Source organism: Podarcis filfolensis (assembly GCF_964270895.1).
Source record: "Podarcis filfolensis genome assembly, chromosome: 2".
Classification (NCBI taxonomy): domain Eukaryota; kingdom Metazoa; phylum Chordata; class Lepidosauria; order Squamata; family Lacertidae; genus Podarcis; species Podarcis filfolensis.
In genome coordinates, this window is record NC_139605.1 from 120,350,901 (window position 1) to 120,366,581 (window position 15,681).

General features: G+C 43.9%; 1 protein-coding gene across 8 annotated transcripts in view; it reads left to right on the top strand.

Annotated features, from left to right (window-relative positions):
• Window positions 1-15,681, top strand: part of B4GALNT1 (beta-1,4-N-acetyl-galactosaminyltransferase 1) — a 57,028-nt gene that overhangs the window by 25,176 nt on the left and 16,171 nt on the right. For 6 of the 8 annotated variants that reach the window (XM_083599649.1, XM_083599652.1, XM_083599648.1 and 3 more), the window contains 3 exons: window positions 10,061-10,276; window positions 11,427-11,600; window positions 15,467-15,573. In XM_083599649.1, coding sequence (XP_083455775.1) covers window positions 10,061-10,276; window positions 11,427-11,600; window positions 15,467-15,573 — 497 coding nt within the window. Of the gene's footprint in view, window positions 1-2,651; window positions 2,772-6,769; window positions 6,875-10,060; window positions 10,277-11,426; window positions 11,601-15,466; window positions 15,574-15,681 lie in introns of those variants that run through there. The other 2 variants (XM_083599653.1, XM_083599647.1) reach the window with 2 other exon arrangements.

Here is a 15,681-nt window from a genome sequence, read left to right on the forward strand (position 1 = left end):
CATGTGGTCAGCATTCCTGAAGGCTGGTACTCTGTTTTTGTGGGGGAAAGTGGTCTGGAACCTCAGTATCCCTGATTGCCAAAATAATATTCCCCGGGATAGAGAAAGACTTGTACAGTAGTTGCCCAACAGAGTTGGTGGTTTTCTTTGCGGAAGGAAGAAAGGAAGAGAAAGAAAAATATTTGAAGGAAAGGATGGATTGAACAAACAGGCTCCTGTTCTAAATGTAGAAATGTAGCATCAATGTAGCATTCTCCAAAGCAAATTGTCTTTTTGCAGGTCCCTCCCACCCTGCTTTTCAACACAAGACTCTGTAATGCTTTGCAATGCAAATGTGAAGCTGAAGTTTGGACAGAATGCTCACTGCATGGCAAATTCTTCTCTGCTCCTCCAACACCGTTCTTGCAAATGTAGTTGTGTTGACCCACAAGAAGAAAATCCAAAATCCACATTAGGGCAATACCCTTATTAGGCCAACCAAGATACTACAAGTAGCATGCGAGCTTCTGAGTTCTCCTATACAGGTATTATGATAAAAAAACCAAGACTGGTGAGAGGAAACCTGTGTATTTTGCAAAAGTAAAAAATGATACACTTGTGATTAACAGCTGGATCTTATATTTCTAAAAATTGGAGTGTCAACCATTGTATGCTTCTTTTTCCCAGAAGCCCTGCAAAGCACCTAATAGAGCCTCATTTGAATATTGCAACCTCCTTCCACGGTCTTTCTGACTAAATTCAGACTCCATGCATGATTTCAACACCAGTCATTTCGCTTCTCCCTTTCTGTCTACTGAATACTGTAATAGTTCTGGAGAAGGCAAAAGCTTGCACACTGTTTTCTTTCAAACATCTTTAACATTGCTTGAGAAAGGTATTTTCTAATGTAGATTTTGAATGAAGAAAGGAAGTTAAGATCATTTTTTTTAAAGACTATGGTGGCAACTTAAGCGACATGTATGAATTGGCTCTTAGACCTGGAACATGGTTCCAAGTTGTGCCCAGGAAACTCAAGAAACAACTGGAGATTAAATGGCCTTTGAGCATGTGCAGAGTGCCTTTCTCTCTTCCTTGAGCACATCCTGGGTTCCATGGGTCAGTGTCAGGGCTTGTTACGTTGCTGAAAAGGGTGAGGAGAGGAGGAGTCTGAGGTCCACCACTGTGTGCATGTGCCTGTTTATTTATTTGTTAACCAGACCCAGCCTGGTTACCTGTAAAAAGTTTAGGGGAGATGTGTTTGGTGAATCAGGATGCTACCCTGGAACAAACCAGAGATGTTTGAATTAGCACCAGCACCTTCTGTTGCAGAGATGGAGAACCTGAGACTCTTTGGATGTTGTTGGACTACAACTTTCATCATCTCTGACTCTGACCTTTGTCCATGCTGGCTGGGGCTGATGGGAGTTTGAGTTCTCATCCTTGGTCTGTTGCCACAATTTTCCAAGTTTAAAATGGACCTACCTAAGGAGCAGCATGTCTATTTTTTTCATGTCCCCTCTATTTATTTACTTTATTTCAAACATTTACATCCCACTTAGATCATAGAATCATAGAATCATAGAGTTGGAAGAGACCACAAGGGCCATCGAGTCCAACCCCCTGCCAAGCAGGAAACACCATCAGAGCACTCCTGACATATGGTCGTCAAGCCTCTGCTTAAAGACCTCCAAAGAAGGAGATTCCACCACACTCCTTGGCAACAAATTCCACTGTCGAACAGCTCTTACTGTCAGGAAGTTCTTCCTAATGTTTAGGTGGAATCTTCTTTCTTGTAGTTTGGATCCATTGCTCCGTGTGCGCTTCTCTGGAGCAGCAGAAAACAACCTTTCTCCCTCCTCTATGTGACATCCTTTTATATATTTGAACATGGCTATCATATCACCCCTTAACCTCCTCTTCTCCAGGCTAAACATGCCCAGCTCCCTTAGCCGTTCCTCATAAGGCATCGTTTCCAGGCCTTTGACCATTTTGGTTGCCCTCCTCTGGACACGTTCCAGTTTGTCAGTGTCCTTCTTGAACTGTGGTGCCCAGAACTGGACACAGTACTCCAGGTGAGGTCTGACTAGAGCAGAATACAGTGGCACTATTACTCCCCTTGATCTAGATGCTATACTCCTATTGATGCAGCCCAGAATTGCATTGGCTTTTTTAGCTGCCGCGTCACACTGTTGGCTCATGTCAAGTTTGTGGTCCACCAAGACTCCTAGATCCTTTTCACATGTACTGCTCTCAAGCCAGGTGTCACCCATCTTGTATTTGTGCCTCTCATTTTTTTTTGCCCAAGTGCAATACTTTACATTTCTCCCAGTTAAAATTCATCTTGTTTGTTTTGGCCCAGTTCTCTAATCTGTCAAGGTCGTTTTGATTGTAGTTTTCCAAGGCAGGAGGGTTGTATGTTGCTGGTGTGTGACTTTCTGGCAGAGTTGGGCAGGGCTGTTGGCTTCAAAGGGCTAGAGCTGCTTTGCAAAAAGCTGGGGCAGGATGTGGTAAAATAATGACAAGCATCTCTGCATTTGAAGAGATAACTGACTTTGTGAGCAGAGATCACTGATAAGATGAATGATGGGAGTTCAGGCATAGAATACAACCTTTTGATAACTTTCTGATCAATTTGGGCTAGATATTGCCTAGAACTTCTTTCTTAATTACAGGTCTTGATCTTGGAAGGTGTGAATCATGTCAGAGGAAACGGCGCCTGTGATCATGCACAGAGTGTTCTTTTCTTCCCCTTTTCAGTAACCACAGTTTGCATCCACATACCTGGAATTGAGGTAAGGTTTTCCAGGAAAGATTGTGTGACCTTCCCATTCACAGTTCACCTCCAGCGTCACTTTTCTTGAAATAAAACAGGGAGGTAGAAGACCTCGCCTTACTAAAGAAGGCCAGTCTGTGATTACACTGTGATTCAGCCCCACAAACCAGCTGAAGTGCCCCAGTATCTTTCTCTCACTAGGTCTAGTTCAGATGACACACTAAGCCAAACCATGGCTTGGGATGGCTCAATTGCAGAATGACCAAGGTGGAGCAAAGTACAATAGTCACAGTCTCCTTTCTGGAGAGCGTGCTAAGCCATGGTTAGACTCACTATGATGTGTGAAACCAGGTCACTATGACAGGAATCTTTGTAGAATCCTTGTTTTCTCCCTGTCAAAGGCTGTTTTCTGTAGTGCAGATATATTTCTTGGCTGCTGTAGGTTCTGCATTCAAATTATGTAATAACCACATTATACTTTGTGTGCTATAACTGTCTTTGATTCAGTGCTGCGGATGTTAGTTAAGAAGGAATATTTCATGCACTTAACAGGATTTTCAAGAAAAGAAAAAAGTATGAGCTTTCAGATGCACTAGAAGTTTAGGCAAAATCTGATGAGAAAGCAGGACAATGCTGCTTCCAGGACAGAATAATAATGTGTGAAAGGTGCCCCTCTCCCAAGAAGGGAAAACACCCTTGGGTAAGATTATTTTAAGGCAATGGGAGGTCCTGGGCTCTCCAATACTGGTAGATAATATGCATTCTCAAGGCAAGTAGTCATGGATAGCTTTATGAATTAGTCTAATTTGTCATCTTTTTTAAGCAACCCAAGTTAGTGGCCATTTCTGTATACTATACAAGTGAATTCCCTAGTTTTAACTATCTGCTGTGTGACGAAGTATTTCCTTTTGACCTCAGTCTTCTAACATTCAACTTTATGGAGGCCCCAGCTCTAGCTTCGCAGTCATGTAGTTTGCGCTTTGCTGAAACTTTTCTGACCCTACAGTAGCACATAATGAATGGTCTTGTCTTGATTTTATGTGTCAGCAGTAGGAGGCCCACAGGCACTCTGAGAACTCTGTTAAAGGGATCACTGCCATTTCTCTAGTGCTTGTACTGGTGTTCCTCCATGTTAATTTCCTAAATGTGAGGCATTGTTGGCAGTATTTTGGGGACAGTTGGCACAGTGCTGCAACTTTGCTTTCTCCCCCAAGGATGGGAATTAATGCCTCTTCGCCCAGGGCCGGGTGTAGGAGACGGGGACTTTTTTTAAGAGCAGAAGTGATGTCAATGTGATGTCTAATGAAAAAGAGGGTAAATGAGGGTGCACCCACACTTCGCTTGTCCCGTGCCTAGAAAAATCAGAGCAAACCTCAATCCACAGAAAACTTGACGTTTGCTTCAGTTGATTGACATTTGCTCTGATTAAGTGGTGAAGTTTTCCCCGGAGGGAGAAGCAGGTACAAACAGAAGTGTGGACAAGCCCTAACTGGCGGTCCTTGCTTATGGAATCGAGTGAGGCTAATAATCAAGCAGAGGCTTTTGTCTTTGATTGTGTTCCTACCTTACTCTAGCAGCTGAAATGGTAACACTTCCTTTTTCAAGTTTGCATTTCTTCTACTTATTTAGAAATGTGCCAGATCATTTACGAAAGAGGGCCCTTCTTGGACTCATAAGGAATTGTTGCTGAAAGAGATTTGGAACATATCCAGAAGAATTCAGTGTTGCGCGGTTGTTATCATTCCATTAGTGCAAGCATTTCTGCTTGCCTGACAGAATGACCTCTCCTTTCCTCCCCCAGTGCGCTGTTCTGGAGGTTTTCCAGAGCAGATCGGGAGCAGGAGAGTGGAAGAAGCCGCCCTGCCCTGGTGTGCTCACAGGAGCCCTTGTGTCGGCTTCGGTTAGTGTACTGGCTTAGTTCAATCTGGCCCATAGCTTCCTTCTTGACAGCAGTCATATGAGCAATTGCTGTCAGTTGGAAGTCCCCCAACTTTAGTAGTACAGTAATGCAATGGTATGATAATGTTTGGGAGATAGCTTTTATGACCATAAAAGACGAGAAGAAGGTTGCAATGCACAAGTAAATTGATAGAACTATGGAGTTTAAAAACCATTGTAATTCAAAATATTAAGATATTGCACAACCTTGTGCCTTATTTTCACTCATGATTGCCGTGCATTAGACTGCAGTTCCCATTATCCCTGACAGCTGACCATGAAGGCAGGGAGCTGATGGGAGCTAGAGTCCAACAACATAGGAGGACACAAGGGGGGGGGGTGACGGCTTATTTTTTTCCTTCTCTGTCTTAGCTGCTACTTTCTTTCTTCTGCCACTAAATAAGTATGATTGCCTAGAATTGTAGTCATTATATATGTAATTTTGTACAATACACCAAAGCAGTCGCCACTAAGCTCTGTGGGCAACTGGGCACATATGGTATCTTGAAGAAGCAACAGGGGTGTCCTTTACAAAATGGTTGCAAAAAATGAGGTACATTCTTTCACCTTTGGTGGACGTGCCCAAAGATTAAGGGTTTCTGGAAGATGATTTATAATGAAATGAAAAAGGTATTTAAGTATACCTTCTTGAAGAAACCAGAGGCTTTTCTCTTGGGCATAGTCGGCCATTTGGTGCCAAAGAAGGACAGAACTTTTTTTATGTATGCTACAACGGCAGCAAGAATACTTATAGCAAAGCACTGGAAGACGCAAGATCTACCCACTCTGGAAGAATGGCAGATGAAGTTGATTGACTGTATGGGACTGGCAGAAATGACCGGCAGAATCCGCGACCAGGGAGAAGAGTCGGCAGAAGAAGATTGGAAGAAATTTAAGGACTATTTACAGAAACATTGCAAAATTAATGAACTTTGAAAGATGCTGGATTGAATTTATGTGGTCTCTAGCTGTTATGATAAAAAGAATGGGATAAATATTGTTTAAGTTATAAAATTTAAGAAGTTGATTGGAAAATAAGGTGTTAGTTAAATGGAGTGTTAAGAGATTAGGATTTGCTGGATTAACAATTTGAACTAGAAAACAAGAAGGGGAGGTATGAGGAAGTCAAGGAAACATGTTATTGAAAATTGATATTGAAATTGATTTGTTTTTAATATATTTTTTTCTTTTTTGTTTGTATAAAATTGAAAACTCGAATAAATATTGATAAAAAAACAAACAAAATGGTTGCAAAAAATGGTTGCCATATGAAAAAGAGACAGGGCCACAAGATGGTCCGTCAGTGGGGTGGAATGGCACCTACATATCAGCCACTGCCACATTCACTCTTTGCAGCTCTCCTCTGTTCAGAACAGATGGGAGGGTAGGCACCCATTCCTGAGCCAGTGCAAATAGAAACTGAGCAGGATGAGTAAACAGTTTCTTGTATATTGTGGATTTTAGGAAATAGCTACTGAGACCTTTCGTGGACACCATAGGAGATATTAGTGAGCACAATGGCACCATGTTAGTGACTGCTTGTGTTGCAGTTTTGTATTTCTAATAAAGAGCCAAAGATGGCATTTCAGCTGGCTTGATACCTTTTGTTAAAGGTCAGTGTTTTCTACAAGTTGAATTTATTCCATAATTTATTACTGTCAGCTGATTCTAATCAAATGGGTTTTATGCCACAGATTGCTGTTCTTTAGTGGGGTGTGTGTATGCATGTATAAATTTACATATATCAGTTGATACAGCTGCCTGCATTTTTGGACTTTCTTCGAGGGTGTGGTGATGGGGATTGTCCCAATGAGCCCATGCATTTCGAAATTTACCACACTATTGTAGAATATCTCAGAAGTAGGAGAAAACTAAAGTAGCCCCTACACAAATAAAAAGGAGGAGGGGGAAGAAGAACAGGAACAAGGTGCAAACTTGTTTCATTTCCATTGTTTAATACGGTTTCAACATCCCGTGGTGCAGGCAAAAACACGGATGCCTGTATCCTCACCATGCATCTTGCTCAACTGATGACGTGCCAAATCACTACTAATTACTGTAGTTCTTCCCTATATGACTCACGCTGCTTCTAGTAATGACTGTGCAACTGGTGCAAGGAATGTTTCGGGAAAGCACACAACTCACTTGGATGACTGGGTGCAGAACATTCTGTTTCAGAAAAAGGCAGGGCTGAAGGGGACAAAGTGTGGGAGGGACCAGATCTCAGTGGTAGATTGCTTTCTTTCATGCAGATCAGAGCTGGGCCAACTTGGTTCCCTCCTGATGTTGTTGGCTACAACCCCCACCATCACTGGCTATGGGCCATGCTGGCTGGGGCTGATGGGAGCAGGGAGTCAAACAGCATCTGTAGGGCACCATGTGGGCTACCCAGGGATTTCTAGTTCTATCCCTGGCATCTGCAGGTTTTAAAAAAGATTGGGTAGCCCTGCTTTGGAATCTCAACTGCATCAGCCTCAGGCAGTTTGGCCAGTGGTCAGGGATGATGGGAGATGTAGTCTGGCAGTATCTGGAGGAGAGCCACACACTCCCCATCCCTAAGGTAGCAGGTGATCGGAAAGCTCCTCTATTTGAAACCCTGGAAAACTGCTTCTGGTCTGATGAAAAATAGTCTGATTTGGCATAAGACATATTTTTGTGTTTCTGACTTGGGGTTGTACCAGTGATGACACGTGTCATTGTACACCTTTTTGGAACAGAAGACTAGGATGCAAAGTACTGAGAGGAGAACTGTCGGAGTTAGTAATAGTTGTTGGCATCTGTCTGTCTCAGCAGACGTGGAAGGGTGCACTTTCGGTGTCAAATCATTAGAGAGTTACAGCTATGGCTGTGGAGACAGATATGGGAGAGACGTGTTTTATTGTCGGTGAGACAGATAAAGGTATCTGATTTTGCTGCTACAGGTGAACAATGATGTTTATTCTCTCTCCACTCCTCCCTTCTTCTGCAGAGAATGCAGGAATTAGTTATGTTTATTAAATTGGTGATTATTTAGAAAGCAAGTTTTTGAAAAGGCACAAGCAGCAGAAGTAACACTTTTTCAGAAAAGAAGCTAGAGAGATGAGGCAGAGAGAGAGAGAGAGAGAGAGAGAGAGAGAGAGAGAGAGAGAATAGAAATTTGAAAAAGAAGGTGGGGAAAATGAGTGGCATGGCAAAAACAGCCAGTGATGACTGGGGCTGTATGTGGAATAATGGAGAAAGTGGAACAGCAAAGGCTAGCATTTGTACTAAGAAAGATAAATTTGATGCCATATGATGGCCATATCTCATGCTAACAAATATCGTCAACCTCCTTTCAGCCTCCCTTAAGTGACATTATGAAAAAAAACTGGCGTTTGAGTTGGGACCTGAAGTGACATTTCAAAGTGAAATTGGAGGTTCCTTGTTGAATGAAATTACCCCCGGATTTTAGGTGGAGGCCAAAATAGTTTGTGAGATATCTTGGGGGAGGCTAATGGGACTTCCCTATCAGGTATGGAAAAGAAATATGAACCTCACATTGAAAGGGAATGGTCCACAACAGTGGCATAGCATGTGGGGGGCAGGAGCCAGGGTGCTATTGCCCTGGGTGCAAAATTGGGGGGGGGGAGCAAAAATTCGAAAGAAAAATAAACTCCTTTGATAGTTTTAGTTTAAAGAAAAGCCAATCAAGCAGTGTAATCATTTCAAGAAATAAATAATAGCATAGCCTCCAAGTGCCACTTTTTAGCCATGGCACCCACGGAAAAAAATAAGCAAATCTGCTTTGTTCTTAAACAGAGAAATCCTGGTTTAAGATGGGGCCATAGGCAAAATTGCAGCTGGCTTGCAATGCCTTTGACTCTCCTATGCAAGTGACGAAGTGCTCCTTCCTGTTCAGTTTGCTTTCTACTGTTGCCCGCCCACTCTCCTGCTCACCCAGGCTCTTTCCCCAGGCTCTCCCTCCCTCCCCAATCCCATGACCAGAAGGGCAGGAGGGATCATTAAACCACTCAGGCGAGGTCTCTTCAGCTTGGCAGAGGAGCATTGCAGCAAAACAGTTGCCTTACAGCCAACGGGAGAGCAGCTGCCTCTGCATGGCTTTGCAAAATAAATAATAATAATAATAATTATTCCAATAGCACCTTAGCCCACGGATAGAAACTGTTTTTTAGCCTGCTGGTATGACTGATTATACTTCTATTTCTCCTGCCCAAGGGTAGAAGATTAAAGAGGTGCTGGCTGGGGTGTGAAACATCCCTGAGAATTTTTCTCACTCTCTAGCGGGCTCAGGGGACAGCCCATGATACCATGTGCTGTGTTCACCACCCTCTGTAAAGACTTTCTGTCCGTGGCTGTCAAGCCAACATACCACACTGTGATACAATATGAGAGGACACTTTCTATTGTGGACCAGTAGAAGGAGGTCATCAATTGTTGTTTAACATACTGGTTTGGGAATAATAATAATAATAATAATAATAATAATAATAATAATAATTTATTATTTGTACCCCGCCCATCTGGCTGGGTCTCCCCAGCCACTCTGGGCGGCTTCCATAGAAACCAAAAATACACTAAAATATCACAGATTAAAAACTTCCCTGAACAGGGCTGCCTTAAGATGTCTTCTGAATGTTATTTATCGCTTTGACATCTGATGGGAGGGCGTTCCACAGGGCAGGCGCCACTACCGAGAAGGCCCTCTGCCTGGTTCCCTGTAGCTTTGCTTCTCACAATGAGGGAACCGCCAGAAGGCCCTCGACGCTGGATCTCAGCATCCGGGCAGAACGATGGGGGTGGAGACACTCCTTCAGGTATACTGGGCCGAGGCCGTTTAGGGCTTTAAAGGTCAACACCAGCACTTTGAATTGTGCTCGGAAACGTACTGGGAGCCAATGTAGGTCTTTCAAGACCGGTGTTATGTGGTCTCGGCGACCGCCCCCAGTCACCAGTCTAGCTGCCGCATTCTGGATTAGTTGTAGTTTCCGAGTCACCTTCAAAGGTAGCCCTACGTAGAGTGCATTGCAGTAGTCCAAGCGGGAGATAACCAGAGCATGCACCACTCTGGCGAGACAGAGTCCGCGGGCAGGTAGGGTCTCAGCCTGCGTACCAGGTGGAGTTGGTAGACAGCTGCCCTGGACACAGAATTGACCTGCGCCTCCATGGACAGCTGTGAGTCCAAAATGACTCCCAGGCTTCACACCTGGTCCTTCAGGGGCACAGTTACCCTATTTAGGATCAGGGAAGAGTGAATTGGGTAGTTTCCCATTAAAGTGCAAATGGAACAAATTTCTCCCCACTCCCTGGCTGAGAGCTCTTTCCTTGCTCACCCAATCCAGGCTGCTGCTGCCTTTCTAAGGTTTCTTCTCTCTCCTTGCATCTTTGCTCCAGGATGCGTCCAGTCCAGAAGTCCTTGTGTGTGCTGATGGTGCTGATGGCATCCCTGGCTTTTCTCTATCTTCATGTCTGGTCACCGAAGCCCTACAGTACGGTGGACCTGCGACACCGGCCAGGCCGAACGCCAGAGCAACTGTTGAGTGACCATCTGCTGGTGCCTGAGAAGAAATATGCACACATTGCTTTCCGGATTAAGGAGGAGATCCTGGAGTAAGCGCCCATCCCTATTTAACAAGGGCAGTGCCTGTTTTGGGGTACCAGGTCCTCATGAAGCGCTATTTCCTTTTTGTTTGGGGGTGGAAGAGGTGTTGTATATGTGCTTTTAAAAAGGTATAGTATCTGAACATCTGCAGTAAGATTCTTAAGGTTTCCATTCAACTCCCTTCCCAGGGGCGGGGGGGGGGGCGGAGTGAATTGAGAAGATAAGTATCTGAATATAGGAATGGATGCATTGTGACATTAATGTGCATGCATATATAAATACTCATGTAAATACTCATATCCCAAAGCATAGAGCTGACCATGGCGTGGCTCCAGTGGCCAACTCCTCCTCCTCCTGCCGTGGAGGGGAAGGAGGATCAAAGCCGTCTCCTGCCAGTAGCAATGGCAGGAGGAGGGGAAGGAGGAGCCATTGAAGCTGTGTGGCCACCGGGTTTGGCTCCACCCATGGCTCCTCCCAACATTCTGATGTCACACGTGGGACGTTGCGCATGTGACACACACACACACACACACACACACACACACACCCTGCCCTTGTAAGCTGGCTCCTCAGACTGGATTTAAGACTCAGGAGACCACCTGGAATGCCATGTGGGGCAAGAATGTCTGGACTGTAGATTCAGCTGTCCACTCAACAGCTGAAATGATGTTACACATCATAGGGAGCAGAGCAGGTCAGTGGTGTAGCCTAGGGAGAGAAACCTCTAGCCCCAAAGGTATTCCAGTTGCTAGTACCTTGCTTCCGTTCCTCCTGCCACTGCTTCCCCAGATACTAAATGTGTTTCACTTTTACCTCTACTATAATAGGCAGCAGCCAGTGGTGCAGCAATGTAAATTTAGATTCTGGATTTATAGGTCTTATTCCGCTCCTGCTTTTAGATGTTAATGTAGCCTTGCTGCTTTGGAAGGGGGCAGGATCCTGCTCATTCCTCTGTGTGGGTTCCTGAGCTGCTGTCCCACAGTACTATCTTGATGGTACTGAGAGCAACATCCATCTCCATTGGGCGCTGGGGGGGGGGGAGATTATTAAATATTCTTCCAAGTAAGGCATGCTGTTGTTGCACATAGTGTATTCAGCATTGACAAAAGGAGAATACCCCTCATCAGTGTTTACTGACACGTACTTGTCCCTTCACAGGCTCCTTCCAAAGAACTCCTGCAAGTGTGAGGTGGAACCTAGTATGAACTTCCCACTTCAGAAACAGCTCTTTGGTCACATGTATTCTCTGGAATTCGCAAACGCCTTCAATCCTTCCGAACTGCCAGAGATAAACAGCAGGCGAAAACAGGAGTACCGCAGTTACCAGCAAAGGTGAGCTTCACCTGTGGCACGGTGGGTTCCTGATCACACCACACACGCTTGGTAGGGAGTTCTGTCGCAAAGGAGCAGCTGCTGAAAAGGCCCTGCTACTTGTTGCCATCCTTCTATACAGGACTGCAGATGATGGTAGCAGGGGAGTTTCTTTTTTTTTTATAATATTTTTATTTTTTCCATATAAACACAACATACATAAACATACAAAGACAAAAACAGAACAAAAAACATGTATCATTTCATATCCTAATTTCTTATACCTTTCTTCCCCGACTTCCTCATGCCTCCCTTTTCTGTATTCCAAATTCTTATCGATTGTTCAGCAAATCTTCCCTTATTTTAATTTAAATTTAGACTATTCTTCCTTATTCTCCTTGTCTTAACCATAGCTAATAGTAACCATTTACTTTCCAGTCCAGCATCATTCTAACTTTCATTAATTTTGTAATATTTCTTTAAATAGTCTTTAAATTTTTTCCATTCTTCTTGCGCTGCTTCTCTTCCCTGGTTTCGGATTCTGCTCGTCATTTCTGCCAAACCCATGTAGTCTATCACCTTCATCTGCCATTCTTCCAGTGTGGGTAGCTCTTGCGTCTTCCAGTACTTCGCGATAAGTATTCTAGCTGCTGTTGTAGCATACATAAAGAAAGTTATATCCGTCTTTAACACCCCCTGGCCGACAATACCCAAGAGAAAGGCCTCTGGTTTCTTGGGGAAAGTATATTTAAATACCTTTTTAAGTTCATTATAGATCATTTCCCAGAATACCTTAATCTTCGGGCAAGTCCACCAAAGATGAAAAAATGTACCTTCAGTTTCTTTACATTTCCAACATTTATTGTCAGGCAAATGGTAAATCTTTGCAAGCTTGACTGGGGTTATGTACCACCTATATATCATTTTCATAATGTTTTCTCTTAAGGCATTACATGCCGTAAATTTAATCCCGGTGGTCCACAACTTTTCCCAATCAGCAAACAAAATATTATGACCAATGTCCTGAGCCCATTTAATCATGGCCGATTTAACCGTTTCATCTTGTGTATTCCATTTCAGCAGCAAATTGTACATTTTTGACAAATTCTTAGTACTGGGTTCTAACAGTTCTGTCTCCAATTTTGATTTTTCCACCTGGAAGCCAATTTTACTGTCCAGTTTAGGTAGCAGGGGAGTTTCACATGGGAGCCAGAAACTATTGGGCGGTGCTTGGTTTATAGAATGGCAGCCAGATTCCTGTTCCATCAGCAGAGAATTAAAGCATAAAAGGTACTCCTGACCAGAGATATTATCCAGACTTAGGGGAAGGCTGTGTATATTTCCTTGCTTATCCTGTTAACAAAACCCAGCTTCCATTCCAGTGGTTTTTCCTGACCCTGCACTATTGTAACCATTTAATATCACTTATACCCTTTAAACCCTTAATTTACCAACAACTCTGGTAACTCTGGGGTCTAGACATTGTACAAACCACTCAGATATATTTACTGTATTTAACAAAAATATTACTGTTTGCTGACGTGGTTACTTTAAAATAGTACTGCCTCATTAAGCAGATAACATGTTACTGTCACTGTAAATACCAACAGCTTATTTCTAGCGACACTCACCAGTTTACACCTTTTGACATGTGCAGTTAGTCCCCTTTGTTGCTACCCATTTTGCACCGTCAGCTACGCATAAAGTGCTTGATCTGCAATTCTCTCTGAAGCTTCTACAGTGTGATTTGTTGTATTCTCCTGATGTTTCCTTATCTGTAACATGGCTTGCTTACTCCATTTCCATCACATCAAATATGGCCTTGCTTTCTTTCCACCCAGCAGTTTCTCTTCAAGACAACTTAACTAAATGATTTTAATGATTTCGGTCCCTCCACACCTCCAGTGTGTGGTTGACCTGGCATGTAGCCTCCATCGTCCTCCAAGTTTCCTCACATGGGCACACAGCTCATGTTAGATAGACTCCTGCAGATTCCAGGTTAGATAGACTCCTGCAGATTCCATAGCTGCTGCCTTGCTTGAGCAGAAATGCACCTCAGCAAAAAGCTGGCCTCGTACTCTGTCACCTCCACTGGTCAGTACCACAGCGGAGTGAAGGGGCGGTTGTTTGGTGCCTCCTCCCAGCTTGAGGGGTGGTACATCATGGACATAGCCGGGCGGGGGGGGGGCGTCAGCTGCCTCCCTAAATCAATCTAAATCAATACAAATCCCCTTTTTTGGAGAGAAACCCGCCAAATATGCTAGACAGAGGCAGGTTACTTTAGCATGCACGGCTTATGCTTAGACTGCCACATTTATTTTTTGGGGGTGGGAATCCATAGCCTCTTTGTTCTGATCAATGGAAATGTCACAAAATGGTGAGCAAGCTTTTGAGACCACCAGAACTCTTACAAGGCTGGATGTTTAGAAAAGCAGAATAATAATAATAATAATATCTTTATTGTCATTGCCCCCTCTCAGGGACAACGAAATTACTTGACTGCTCCATAAAAACACTAATTAAAACAATACAGTATAGTACAGCAAGGAAGATTAGATGACTTTCAAAGTCCAGGCTTCCCATTCAGGGCCGAGATCGCTCTGGAGAAGAAGCTGTTCTTAAGACGGCTCGTTCTTGTCTTCATCGTCCTGTATCTCCGTCCCGACGGCAGGAGCTCGAAGAGACAGTGACCAGGATGCGATGGATCTTTTACTATGTCCAGTGCCTTCCTATGGCACCTTGTGGCATAAATCTGCTCTAAGGTGGAAAGTGGGCAGCCAACAATGCTCTCTGCTGCCTTAACAACTCTGCACAACCCCATCCTGTCCTGGGTAGTACAGCTTCCGTACCACACACATAAGCCATAAGTGAGCACGCTCTCAATGGCACAGTGATAGAAGGCAAGCAGCAGTTTCTGCGGAAGATGGTTTTTCCTTAGAATTCTCAAAAAGTACAGTCTCTGCTGCGCCTTCTTCACAAGCCCCCTTGTGTTGACACTCTAGGACAGATCCTCTTGTAATTCAATGCCCAAAAATCTGAACGTTGTTACCCTCTCCACACAGACCCCATCAATCAAAAGTGGCTGGATATTGCTCTTCTGTCTCCTGAAGTCCACCACAAGCTCCTTTGTTTTCCTTGTATTTATGAGCAAGTTGTTAGCTCTGCACCACTCTGTCAGCCGCTCCACCTCATCTCTATAATAATCTCTATAATCCGTTTCAGAAGAAGATGAGGAAAAAGCTGACTTTGCATTGATGCCATAAAGTCTGCAATGCAAGCATTTATTTTTCTAGTATAATCCTAGAAGGTGTGTGGCTATGGGGGTTGTCCCAAAGAGAACCTGCACTTCAGAATTTAACTCATCAGCCACGTAAAGTAAACCCCCTGAATTTGGCAGGACAAATTTTTGAGTAAACACAGGGTTGTAATCTGTGGTTGCAGTCCTAAGCACATTTCCTAAGGCTCACTCTGGGCAGCTGCAATCCTAAGCAATCTCATGTGGAAGACTTGTGAACTCAGTGGGATTTACTTCTGTGGGAATTGGCCACCAGCTAGCTACTGAGAGTCAAAGCAGTAAATGAAGGTGAAGGAACAATTTCCTGTGTCTTCCTTTGACACAGAATGGAGATGTTTGTCAGGCACAGCTTTGAGGGAGTGTGTGCTTACTGGACTTCCCTTCCACATAGTTCTTAAAATTAAGTAGTCAGCTGGTGATCTGTTTTAATTTTTGTTTGATTTCTACTGCATTAAAATCACTGTAATCCACTTTGATTTTTAAAATGAAATTGTGGGCTACAAATATTTATATCAATGGATAAAGATGTAGGAGCACCTTGTCAAAGCCAGAGGCTGGCATCCCTAAACCTTCTTCCTTTCCATTCTCCAAGGTCCCATTCTCCATCTGACCAGCTCCTCATTGTCCGAGCCAACTCACCTCTAGAGTATCCAGCCCAAGGGGTGGAAGTTCGGCCCCTCCGGACCATCCTCATCCCAGGCAAGTCTCTTCCCCTCCACTTGTGTCTCGAAGGAAACAACTATGGGGGTGGCAGGTCTGGGGAACAGGGGACTGTGCTGTTGTGGAAGGTGGTGGGCTTGGCACGGA